A 13,847-nucleotide genomic window follows, 5' to 3' on the forward strand; every position below is an offset into this window, starting at 1 on the left:
TTGGGGGTTCCCCATACTTAGAACTGAAACTCAAAATTTTTTTTTTCTTCATACCCATACGTGTGGGGTATCTATGGATAGGTCTTCAAAAATTATATTGAGGTTTCTAATATCATTCTTTTCTAAACTGAATAGTTTGCGCGAGAGACACTTCCAAAGTGGTAAAATGTGTGTCCCCCCCCTGTAACTTCTAAAATAAGAGAATGATAAAACTAAAAAAAATATATGATGTACATTACCATATAAACTTCCACCGAAAATTGTTTTGAACGAGATCTAGTAAGTAGTTTTTTTTAATACGTCATAAATCCCCTAAATACGGAACCCTTCATGGGCGAGTCCGACTCGCACTTGGCCGCTTTTTGTAGCTCTTGTAACATTTTTATGTGCTTTCAAAACACGGAGGAGCGTAAAAATTAGGTTACTTACCTATACTTTTTTAACTTTTTACTTGTAAATGATTACTTTTTAGCGTCGTTAATTATGAAAGTGACCACTTAATCTATTTGACGACAAAGCTGCCATGTTGTTGCGTGCTTAAAAGCTTTAAACCTACGTAACAAAGTCTATAATTGAACGACTTGATCGTCTTACATAACTTGGTACTCCTTGTTATACGGATAATCATAGTTGCTTTCCCAAAGAAACTATTTTTAAGTGAATAATTATCAAAATAAGCCAACTATCCCAGTTTTATTCAATGACATCCAATATATGGACTAGATTTGTTCTTAAATTTGACGTTAACTTTATTATGACACGTTTTCTAAGCTCTATTTTATAACCATATAAAATATAAAGAAAAAAAGTGTCCTAAGGTTTTTATTTCCATTCCGTCAACATTTTTCATAGACTTTGTATGGCGGTCGCGGAATGGAAAGATCGAAAAATGTATGGAAATTTTGGGACACTTTTTTTCTCCTATTAGGATAGAAACAGCTCGTGATTCTGAGTAGAAATAACATAAAAAATCCCAATATTGAAAAAAAAGTGTAGGGGACAACTTAAAAAAAACGCCCAGATGCTCTAGCATACAGAATTTCTACTCGCTCTATTTTCTTTGTATATCAATAACAATTTTAATCAACGAAAACTAAGAGTACGTGACCTATGTCTGGTAAGTATATTATATCTATATATGTATTCAAATAACAGGAGGCGACTTGTTATACACCTATATGTTTCGAGCAGGTGGTGGGATTATGTATTGAAACACCTTAAGTGTGATGTGTTTTGTTTGTGTGATTCTATAAATGCCTGCCTATACATATATACATGTTAGGTTGCGCTGACACTAGCTATATGCGTTTTTGTCGCAGTAAACCGAAGAGTTACTGCTAAACACTAAAAGTGGCTAATTGCCATATTACAGTATAAAAGAGAAGAGAGGCCTATGGTCAGCAGTGGGCGATAAAAGGCTGATATGATGATGATGATGATATGTATAAGCACCTACATAGTAACATACCTACATAGGTATGTTACGTAAATGTTCATGATCGATTGTATGGGAGCGACGTTTCAGCGGCGGGTTCGTGTGACTTTCAAACGAACAGGCCCAGTAGCCAACATGCCAATCAATCGCTAACGCTCCGTACCGAATGAAACGCAACTGTCACTATCACACTAATAAGTAAGAGTGATAGAGAGACACAAAGCGATTCGATGGCGAGCGATAGCGATCGTCATCTTGGCTAGGCCGGCAGTTTGAAAATGCAAGTCCATCCATTTCGTAAGTCTACGCTCTCAACAATATAACTAACCGAACTTAACGCCTTTTAGCTATAATAAGTAGTTGTTTTATTTATTATTAACCAGACGTGACGTTAACCATTTCATGGGTGCGGATTTAAACAATTTAGTACCGTAAAAGTTTTTTAATCGATTTTTCGGATGGCGAAATTTGCTACACTAAATTTTTTTGTATTTTTTTGCGTCAATAGTAACTTTTTTCCTACAATAGAGTTCAGTCAACTAACGATAAAAACTAGCGTTATATTGCCGTTTGAAAAATGCATGATACCATGGACTAACCTAGGTTACCTAATAGGTTAGTCCATGATGATACTGAATTTTTTAAATGCCATTTATGAAAAAAGCTTGCTGCCAAACTATTGAACAATATTCTGTATAACATACTCGTACAATGAACTTAGGGAACAAATAAAACTGTTTTATTAAATATTTTGAATCAAAGATAAAATATTGGGGCTGGTACCGCCGTGACGGGGTAAGTAGCCTAGAGGTTCAAGGTTCGATTCCCGCCACCGGTGGACTTAGTCATTCTTTCTATAGTCTGTCAAGTTATTTCTGTCAGTAGAAAAAGGCGACAAATTTAAAAAAAGGTAGGCGCGAAGGGTAATGGTAGTTCCATAGAAAAATGGGATTTCGCGCCTTTTGCTACTGACAAACTTGTTTGACCGGCTATATTTCATTTTATAACATACAACTAATCGATTTAGAAAATATTTATTTTAATTGAAGACTGAAATCTTGTTTATTTGCTGCAATTTAATTCATAGTAATATAAACCGAAATGTGTACTATAAGGTCTATAAGGCATCGACAACGATGACAACTCATGCACCATTTCCGAAACATCCGATCCAACAATCCATAGACAGCTATTACATCTGCATAGATGCGGCAGTCGTCATGGCAACCCTGTCGTTGTTTTGCCGATCGCACTGTCTATTCATTCGCTTTTTTCTTTTTTCAAACGGAAGCATAGGCACATGGCACGGGCAGACAATAGGCATGTAGATAGCTGTGTCCCTTGAGTCCTAGGGATCGAAATTTGCTTGCAGAAAAACGGCCTTGACTTTTTAAATTTAGAGTTGAGTTTTGGTTGTCATTGGTGACCTGATTACGTGTCCGTGGGAGAAACGGGTTAAAGGGGGATATGAATGTTCTAGGGTAGGGTTTAGAATTTAGGGGTTTTAGGGGCTTAGTCTTAAATTAGATATGATATGAGGGTAACTTTTGGTAAGTTGTTTTAGCGGTAAGAGGAAATTTGCCCTTAATGAGTAGTTTCCCTCTAGTTTGGAAGGTTCTTGGAAGGAAAATTCTTGAAATTAGCTTGCCAAAAGTAGACCTTGACCCTACGCAACGCAAAGATGAAGAGAAAAGTTTCTTAAAGGGATAGCTTCGCTTTCAACTTCGCTTTCCCGCAATAAAGTGACACACATAAATCCATTACCAATTTAAATAATATATATTCGGGGCACATTACTCAGATCAACCTAGCTAGCCTCAAACTAAGTAAAGCTTGTAGTATGGGTACTAGGTGACAATATACATAGGTATACTTATATATATTATAGCTGGTCAAGCAAATCTTGTCAGTAAACAAAAGGCGCGAAATTCAAATTTTCTATGCGACGATATCCCTTAGCTCCTACATTTTTCAAATTTGCCGCCTTTTCTACTGACAAGATCTGCTTGCCCAGCTATATATAAATACAATTATACAATACATTTCCTCAAAATTAAAAGCGCGAACTGCGCCACAAACATGGCGGCGCATTCGTTCTTCGTTCAAATTAAATAACGGTCCGACACCACAGATAAGAAATTAAATTGGGAACATTAAACACCGAACTGGGCGCTGCGACAATGCAAGTGAAATTGGATGCTAGATTTGAATCGTTCCGATAAATAACAGTAAAGTGGTGCAGTATCTATTGAATTAAAGATTGATTTATAAGAGGTGCGAATGAAAGCTATTGACAAACTACTTAAATGGTTTTTATATCACACTAGATGCTGCCCGCAACTTCGTATGCGTGAAATGTTGATGATATATCAACATCAGCCAGTCAAAATGTATGAGAGAGTAAATTTTTATCGCAATTTCGGGGTTGGCCCCATAGTAAAAGTTGCTAAGAACTATAAGTATATTCATCCCGTAAATTATTGCAGGTTGTTAAATTTAGACACTGTATTTTTGAACACCTCGGCTGCTCTTTTATATCTGATGGGGGCTGAACTTACATGTCTACCACTCTCATCTGAGACGATTCGTTAGAAGTTATTTTATTTTTATTTATTTAAAATTTATTGCACAAAGATATACAGTTATGTACAAATGGCGGACTTAATACCAAAAGGCATTCTCTACCAGTCAACCATAAGTACCATAAGTCAACCAACCATAATGTCCTGAATGGTTATAATAACATGAGATTATTTGAAACCTTGGCTGTTTGCGCCTTAGGTATTTGTATTATGTTAGTTAACATTCAATCAATTCAATCAATACATAGTGTTTCGGAGAGGTTTCGGAGGTTCCGGGGCAAACTGCCGAATCCGACACAAGACCAAACGATTCAACGGAGCCACGCCGTTTTGACGCCTAAATAGTGTTTAATATTTAAGTTTATAAAATATAAAATACATATATATTACCTATGTTATAGTCTGTAAGGTATTTGTACCTAATATGGGTCTTGTTGCCTACTTTAAATTTCTAAATAAATTAAATAAAACAAATAAGTGAATGCACAAATATGACGAAAGAAGACCGGAATTACAAAATATTCCTTTTCAAATTGCTGTTAGCTTCAGTTCAATTCTGAAAGAAGCTTTTTGCGTATTTCTAGTTTATCTTTGTTTATCTAAATGCACATTTCAATCAAAGATATTATTATAAAGAAGCGTCGAATCGTGCCGCGGGCTCCACAGAAAGCAATAAAAAACAATTACGTGTGGAGCCCTATAATTTGAGGCTGGTTGCTTTAACTAGAGCCAAATGTGCCTATGGCGTGATGAAGCAGAGTGTAGATAAAGTTATATCACGCTCACGACTTCTGGCCGGAGGTAGTGTAAGATCTACTTTATTTACAAAGCATAGTACATTTTTGCTGACTACTACCTAATGCTAGACTTATGTAGACCGGGATATGAACTGTGATTACCTTTAGTATTGTTTTCGAGCTCCCGATATTTCGACGCAGTTACATGCATCTTGTTCTCAGATCTATATAAATCTAGTGAAACTAACCGTGAATCATTCAAAACTGTTATTACCTAATTGTTATTCAAAATCCGTTTTTCGCGGTAAATCCTATGTATTTCTATAACGAAGCCTCTTACATGTAAGGCTAGAAAGATACCTCCACTTGTATAGTTCGTTATTTTCTAGCAAATGACTACGCGATCTTGATGCTTGGTGCGTCCAAAGTTAAGAGCCCATCAACGTGCACACTAGCGCCACTGCTAAATAATCGCGATTATTTAAATTTAACGAAATGTATTTAAAAAAAGGGGGCCGCTACGTACTGTATCTTGTATCAAAGTAACTTTTGAATACATCAAACTAGTTTCTATGTTGCTGGATTCGTCAATCTATACGTCCAAAGTTAAAACGGCCGTTTTTGTTTTGAGTTCATAATAATCACGATTGTTTAGCAGTGGCGCTAGTGTGCATGTTGAAGAGCTCTTAAGTAGGTAAATGTTGCTGCGAACCGGATTATTACGATTAAAATAGAAGCCTAACCTTAACCCATAGGTTTAACTTTTTGTAAATATGCATTTAAATATATTTAGGAACTAGTTATAGCAATAAATCGGCAGTTAAATCTCTAGGTAGACGTTTCCAAGAACGTCTGTAGGTCGCATGCTCAACATTACGTCCAGGCCATAAAAAGATAAAGGTCAAACCTTTGTTGGCCTGTTTGACAGCGAACTTGAACATTATGTAGTTGTAGTGTTTCAACTACATACAGGGTGTTTGGCACATGTACCGACAAAATTTTTTGGGGGGTTTGTGGTGTCATTTCCTTCCCTTTCTTCCTTGGAACCTTGGTCCTAGGAGCCACGGATCTAGAGATACGATTTTTTTTATTTTTTTTCATAGTACTCTTCGTTAGTGTAGTTAGGCATGACAATAGCAAAGTTAAAACAACGGTAACAAAAGTCAATAATAGCAACGTAGCAAACACAACGTACGTAGTTAACAATTGACCGACGCAGCACAACCACATGCACTTCCGTGACGCCACCTAAAATTTGACTACCCTCAGATTTCAAACTAAACCTAGACTTTCCATGTGTGCGACTTGGAGCGTTTCCATGTGTGCGTAACTTTTTAGAGAAACGATTTAACGATTACAAAGCGGATAATCGAATTTTTAACTAAACACAATTGGTACACGACGAAGCTACCAGTATCAGCTAAATTAAAATTAGTTTAAATTTAAATTCAGTTTATTTGTAATAAAAAAAAGCCTAAGACTAACAAACAAAGTATGCATTTAAGACTATAAAAAAAGTTATGGGGCTTCGAAAATCAGATTTTAGATGATTTATGAAAAAAATAAAAAAATCTTATTCCAGATCCGTGGCTCCTAGGACCAAGGTTCCAAGGAAGAAAGGGAAGGAAATGACACCACAAACCCTCCAAAATATTGTGTCGGTACATGTGCCAAACACCCTGTATAAATTTGATCATATTTATCACCCAAGATTATTTTTTTTACTATGTTCCGGATAATGTTTTAACAATGAGGAGCTGTCAAAGCGCCTTATAGAGGCTTCTGGTGACCAGAGGGCTGGCCAATATTTTGCCCAGCGGATCAGCATTGCCATCCAGCGGGGCAATGCGGCCAGCCTTAAGGGTACCCTACCGAGCGACCACGACCTAGGCCAAATTTTTTATTTATAAGTTTTTATGTTAAGTGTTTTTATTAAATAAATATATGATTTTTAACAATAGGAAATTGAATAAATAAGTCCCTTTTTTCAATTATCGCCATTTAAAATTTATTTACCAATTATCAATTACAGCGAATCGGTGATACGCTGATCTCGTTCAAGTATGTATTCATTACCGCGTACATTGATGTCGTATTGATTGATGTTTAGAGCTGTTGTATTTCAACTCGTTTTAATCGTTTCTGCTGGACCAAATGTAATAAAATCAAATTATCTGTTAGTTAACATAAAAACGTTAATAACTGAATTGGTGAAACTTATGAAACTGAAAAGTGATAATTAGCGACATCTAACGGCGGAACGTAGTATCATAATTTGGTCAGACAATGACAGTCCGTGTACGTATTTTTGCAGAAGGCAGCAGAAGGTAATCATTTTTGAGAAGAAAAACACAGCTAAAACTGCGTTCCACTTTATGTTTTTGAAAAGCAAGTGGAATACAGCTTTGCTCGGATATTAGCCACAAGTGAAAGACAGATCATTCAGAAACCTACTTATGATTACATACAATTTGCAGTAATACATTTTATACAAGTCTTTTAATATTCATTTGAACATAAAAATCATGTTCCATACAAAATTCAGGAGACTAGAAATAGTAGGTGTCGTGGTTTTTCATAACCGTATAAAATTAAAAAAACATAATATTTTACTTTGCTTCTGGAAAATGTTTTCGAACGTAGCTGTCAAACTACTGCAAAGTATTTCGGGTGAAGTTATCATCAAAACGAGTGGTTCGCGAACAGTGCTTCGCAACTTTGCACTTAAAAATTACGTAAAACAGCAAAAACAAACATGCTGTCCAGCCTCAGAACTGGAGTTCAGGGAATAGTACGTTATTTCCAAATCATTTCATGTCTAAAAATTGTTCTTATGATAAATAATCAATTATATAATATCGGTTTGACACTTGCTTTCTCGGTTCACCATCGCGATGGTTCAGATAAAGATGTCTTTTGCAGTGGCGTGCCTCATCCAGGGCTCTGCAGACAAGTTCGACGCTGCAGAGCGACAACCTGTTCGTCCATCGCGACACCCCCGAAGACAATCCGAGTATCCCCTTCGAATTTACGCCGGAAAATAAAAAGGTAGGTAACCTTCAATTGTTTTCATTAAAACGTCTTCTATTTGTGTTCATAGATTTAGTGACAAGAAATGCTTTTGTTTAATCTAGAACCACGTTTTTATGTCTGTTTTATTGGTTTTAATGTACCATAATTAGTATATCCTACAGTATTTATTCATACTTAGTGCAAAATTACAGTAAAATTGGTGACTGTACATGGTAATTGGCCATTCTTAATAAATCAGAAAAAAAAAGCCAACCTAATTGTTAAGAGCGGCCAATAACTATAGCACTCACCCTACGAGTGCTAGAAAGTGATTATAATTGTATAATTCGTGATGATAAAACACAGTTGCACACTTAAGTTTGTATACTTGGTATTTAAGTGTATATTGTGAAGTTCCTTTCTAATGATTCAAAAACTACTGTAATTTTTCTTACCTTCAGCGCATGGAAGCAATCCTAGCGATCTACCCGGAAGGCCACAAGCGGGCAGCCATGATGCCGCTCCTGGATCTGGCGCAGCGTCAGAGCGGAGGCTGGCTGCCCATCTCCGCCATGCACAAGGTGGCCGAGGTGTTGAACCTGCCGAGGATGAGGGTTTATGAGGTTGCTACTTTCTACACTATGTTTATTAGGTGAGTTATATTATTTCTGTAAAATATTGTAAATAAATGTAGGGGTCCCTTCGTTTCCCATAAAGTTTTAAGTCATAATGTATTGTTTATCGTATTATCATTAGTTATAAAACTGAAACCGTTAACTTTTCAAGCTTTTCGTAAGGTTATCCTATAGATAGGTTAGGTTTGTTTTATGGCAGTCCTGTAAAGTGATGTATCTGAACAAAATAGATTATGAATAACGAAAATGCAGTCAAACAATACATTATGACTTAAAACTTTTTGGGAAACAATAGAGACCCATAAATGTGCTATATATCCAGATGGATATTTAAATGTTGTGGGTCCAATGTAGAGGTCGAGAATCCTGTAGGGTGTGTAGAGTTAGAGGCTTGGCTCTATATGAGGTCTGATAATTTTTTGACAGTTTGAGCCAGTCTTGGCAACATTTTATTTATTTTTACTTTATTGCACAAAAGAAAAACTTGTGTACAAATGGCGAAAAGAGAAAGAAAATGGATTTGGTGGAATAATCATTAGTCCTTATCTGTCACATTCAAAGGTTTGCTGTTTTGTGAACTTCTCTCTTCCATATTACGTTTCAGAAAACCAGTCGGCAAATACCACTTGCAGATCTGCACGACCACGCCCTGCTGGCTGCGGGGCTCCGATGCCATCATGAAGGCTCTGAAAGAGGAGACCGGGTGCGAGGTTGGAGGCAACAGCCCTTGCGGCAAGTTCACGCTGTCTGAGGTATAAGCATTATATACTTGGTCAACCAGATCTTGACAGTAGAAAAAGGCGGCAAATTTGAAAAATGTAGGCGCGAAGGGATATCGTCCCATAGAAAATTTGAATTTCGCGCCTTTTTTTACTGACAAGATTTGGTTGACCAGCTATAATTGCTACATTAGAATAATAGGGATGATGAGATGATGACACATGTTGAATTTTATAACAAAATGTAGTAAAATAGATAGCAAACGAGCAATTTATCACAATAATGTGGATATTAAAATAAAATATTGAAAAATTACAAAATGACAGGACCTGAAAGCTTCAAAATTTAAGTTTTTTTTAACTTCCAAAAACGATAAAAGTAAGGATACCATTCGATTCCTTACATTTCATCCAAAAAAATATTGTATAGCAACTATATACATAAACGCAATATTTCACCGACAAAAACGCAATTTTCTTGTTTTGTCCATACTACAAGATGGGCGATGACGTCACGGCCTCTGGCCGTTTTGTATAGGGCGTTTCGCGAGTGAAGTGCGACTGTCGGCCTTTGACTACAATTTCTGACTTTTGTGTTACTTTAATGCAATGGGTCCTATATAGACATTTGATCCTAAAAACAAACCCGATCGATTGATACCATAAACGAAAATTAGTCATGTAGCCTATTATAATTGCTACTGCTACATTAGAATAATTAGCGCGCTTGAGTAGCGCTCGGTATTCCGCCCAGCGCCGCCGATCCGGCACGCCCAGTAATCTGACAATTAGCGATACAGGTGACCCACTCTATAATTGGCATTTTATGTGTAGTATTTATTATTACTATACAGTGTGGAAAGATAAGTCGGGCCCTGGAGGGAGACTACCTTAAATCCTTAAGCTGGCTCATTTTACTTAAAGGAGACATTCCTTTATTTTTAAAAAGAAACAAAACTGCATTCAAAGGTTTTCTAAAACTCGCTTGCCTCGCCCGGGACTCGAACCAACTAAAATTAAAAAATCAAACACTCCCTATTTCATTATACTAATCGATAGTATTATTATTCAGGGTAAAATTTCTCTAAGAAACATTTGTTCTTACTCTGGAAAGTGAACTAGATGTTCACTTACTGTTCACTTTCAACAAGTAAAAGACACGTAACAGGCGGGGGGGGGGGGGCAGCTGCCCCCCCTGGAGCTCAAATTTACCCCCCCCCCCCCAGGCCTATCGACTTGCCGCCCCCTACACTGGCTGGCTACGCCCATGGGCCGTACCATCTTCCTCTCGAATCTAATAAACCAGCAGCCTGCAGTTCGAACAATCAGGGAAAATGACTACATTTTGTATTTACAGGTCGAGTGCCTGGGAGCTTGCGTGAACGCCCCCATGGTTCAAATAAACGACGATTATTATGTAAGTACATATACAGGGTGCCCAGTAATTAATGGATAACCATCTAACCACCAACAGGGCACCTTAGACTGGTCCAGAAAATGCACTTATAGGTCTAGTAAAAGTTTCGTGGTTTTCGAGATAATCGAACTTTTCTTAATAGTTCAAATTTCAAATTTAGAAAAGTGCGATTATCTCGAAAACCACGAAACTTTTACTAGACCTATAAGTGCATTTTCTGGACCAGCCTAAGGTGCCCTGTCGGTGGTTAGAAGGTTATCCATTAATTACTGGGCACCCTGTATGTCTCTTACGGTAGACGTGATAGATGTCGCTAGTGGTACCTGCTGAGCTGTTACCTGCGAGTTGCCAACTCTATAACAACCAGTATAATCATTTTTTGAAGAACCTCATACTTTGCCCCTCGTGAAAATCTTGATCCGAAAAGCTGTCAAAGTTACCTCAATAATAATAAATAAATAAATATTAATGGACATTTTTACACAAATTGACTAAGCCCCACGGTAAGCTTAAGAAGGCTTGTGTTGTGGGTACTCAGACAACGATAGATATAATATACAAATACTTAAATACATGAAAACAACCATGACTCAGGAACAAATATTTGTGCTCATTACACAAATAAATGCCCTTACTGGGATTCGAACCCAGGACCGCGGCTTCACAGGCAGGGTCACTACCCACTAGGCCAGACCAGTCGTCAAATGCACATGAGCCATTTTATTTAAAGTTGTGCCCTACACTTTTTTTAATTTAGAATTTCTATGTTATTTCTACTCAGAATCACGAGCTCTTTCTATCCTAATAGGAGTAAAAAACTGTCCCAAGGTTTTTTTCCCATTCCGTTACCATTTTGCATAAGACTTTGTATGGCGATCACGGAATGGAAAGATCGAAAAATGTATGGAACTTTTGGGACACTGATCAAAAGAGCTCATGAATCTGAGTAGAAATAACATAAAAATAATCCCAATTTTGAGAAAAAAAGTGTAGGGTACAACTTTAAATAAAATGATCCACCTAACGTTATGTTATTAAATTACAGGAAGATCTTACTGTTGAAGACACAAAAGAAATCATCCAGAAGTTGAAAAAGGACGAGAAACCACTCCCAGGACCAAGGTACTATTCCACTTTCTTTTAGAGTAACTAAAAAAGCAAAACTATGCTCAGGGTATATGAAAACACAAAACGCAAGTTGTCGATTCTCATATTTATTATGACAACTTGACAGAATATGGTATTTGACATAGAGCATCTTGGAGGATACAACTAATATCCTCCAAGTAGAGCATGGTCTAATAAAACATGGTCTTCTCTTCCCAGAGTGTCACTTGCCTACGTCACAATAATATTGCCACTTTATTTCAACATAACATGTTACATGGGTACATTATATCTATGGTTAATAAGTTAAAATATTTCTTTATAATTTTCATTTATATGTATTTTATCTTAAATTTTACAATGACGCGTCATTTTTAATTATTCGTTAGCAATATCTTCCGATTCACGAAAGAAATTTCAGACGTTTGGGTAATTCTGTTTACACTACTGGATACACACACACAACAACACAGGACAACACTGATACAGGATAGCGCTGTCACATTTGACGATCCGCCATTTTGTCCCTGACCGTCATCCTTGTCGAACGCGTGTTAATTGTTATTTCCTTCTCGCTCAGTGTCCACAGTCGCAGTGTTTTCCAAACTTTTCACGTCGTAAGCTTTGTAATTAATGTTTTGTTACGAAAATGGTTGGCTACCCTATTCGGAACTGTAAGAGTAGGAGTGAAAAGTGCAGTATAGATTTGTTTTATTTTACTATGTTTCTACATGAATAACTTAAAATTAATGCCGTTAAAATAATTTTCAACTTTGGTTAAAATTCTCCCACATTTTAAAGTTTGAGAACCTGTAAACAGCATGATGACGTAGGCAAGTGACAGTTAGGTCATTCGCGAATCTCGGAAGAGAGTACCAGGCGGAGTATATTATTATACCATGACATAGAGTAACTTATATGTATTTGACTACCTACATGTCACAATTATATTACCTACTTTTAAAATAGAAATGTCTAAAAATAACTGCTGTCTACGTTTCTCTATAAATCTTCTGGTAGTTGATTTCATGCATGGTGTAAAATAATTTATTTTAGAGTCTGTTCGGAAAAACAAGAGTCATGGAATGTATTGGGCCCCATACATTCCACGACTCTTATCTTTCCGCACAGACTCTAAATACAGTCAAATACCCTATTAGGGATGCTATCGTCAAAATTGCCAATACCCACAAACGCCGAAAAAATAGGAGATAGTTCCAGCTTCCAGCAGCAGCATTCCATCTGTACAAGTTTTTTTTTATTTTTTTTAATGGCGTTTTTTTTTCTGTCCAAGTTCTTGGTCCAATGTCATTGCGTCTAGGGTTACCAGATGACAGGAATTTTCCTGACATGTCAGGAATTTTGGCCTTTTATCAGGAATGGGGACGGAACACGAAAATGTCAGGATTTTTTTGAATTGATAGACTTTTTCTAAAAAGTACCTTTTTATTTACTTTAGATGTTTTTAGAAATCGAAATCATATCTAATATTCGCATTTGCAAAGATAAGAATATAATAAGAAGTATCCTCTGCCTCTGTGATTAAAATTAATGTAGGTAAAACATCTTGTTTCGGACTAAATTTAACTACAAACTCACCAAAATAATACAATTGCACTTTATTAGGGCCGTGTACTGCGCTGATGCGGCTATCGGCTCAATCGGGTGGCCAACGCTACCGAAATTTGTATCTGGTAACCCTAATTGCGTCTCACTCTCTCATTAAGCAAAATGTGAGACGCAAATACCCATTGGACCAAGAAATTGGACAGGTGGAATACTTGACATTTTTCCCTCAGAAACGGGCGCTTCGCTTCCGAGCCCCTCGGAGGACTAACGTCGCTCACAGAGGAGCCCACGGGACCCGGCTACGGCGTGCAGCCCGCCCTCAAGTCGTAACAAGTTTATGTAAATTTTATTTAATAGGTATTTAAATAAAGATCATGTTAGCAATCAGGGGGAGTTTTATTTTCGGGCTGGTAACACTGGACTTCTGGTTCGATGTGCAAATGAAAGACCGACTCGTGGCGTAAACGAATACTCGAGTGGCGACCATGGGCTGAAGAACGTCCTCCAAGTAGACCCAATATACGCTGGGAAGACGACATCAAAAGGACTGCGGGCAAGAAGTGGCTCCAGGTTGCACAGAACCGTGACGAATGGCGTAAAATGAAGGATGCCTACACCCGAAGGGTAGAAAAGG

General features: G+C 37.2%; 1 protein-coding gene across 1 annotated transcript; it reads left to right on the forward strand.

Moving 5' to 3' along the window:
* The first annotated feature begins 7,394 nt into the window (after nucleotides 1–7,394).
* LOC134651985 (NADH dehydrogenase [ubiquinone] flavoprotein 2, mitochondrial) lies at nucleotides 7,395–13,598 on the forward strand. Its single transcript, XM_063507135.1, has 7 exons — nucleotides 7,395–7,545; nucleotides 7,677–7,802; nucleotides 8,228–8,418; nucleotides 9,006–9,153; nucleotides 10,478–10,537; nucleotides 11,583–11,659; nucleotides 13,444–13,598. The coding sequence occupies exons 1-7, from the start codon at nucleotides 7,510–7,512 to the stop codon at nucleotides 13,541–13,543; spliced, it is 738 nt and encodes a 245-aa protein (XP_063363205.1). The 5' UTR covers nucleotides 7,395–7,509; the 3' UTR covers nucleotides 13,544–13,598.
* The last annotated feature ends 249 nt before the right edge of the window (nucleotides 13,599–13,847 follow it).

The sequence above is a fragment of the Cydia amplana genome, chromosome 11, assembly GCF_948474715.1.
Source record: "Cydia amplana chromosome 11, ilCydAmpl1.1, whole genome shotgun sequence".
NCBI lineage: Eukaryota > Metazoa > Arthropoda > Insecta > Lepidoptera > Tortricidae > Cydia > Cydia amplana.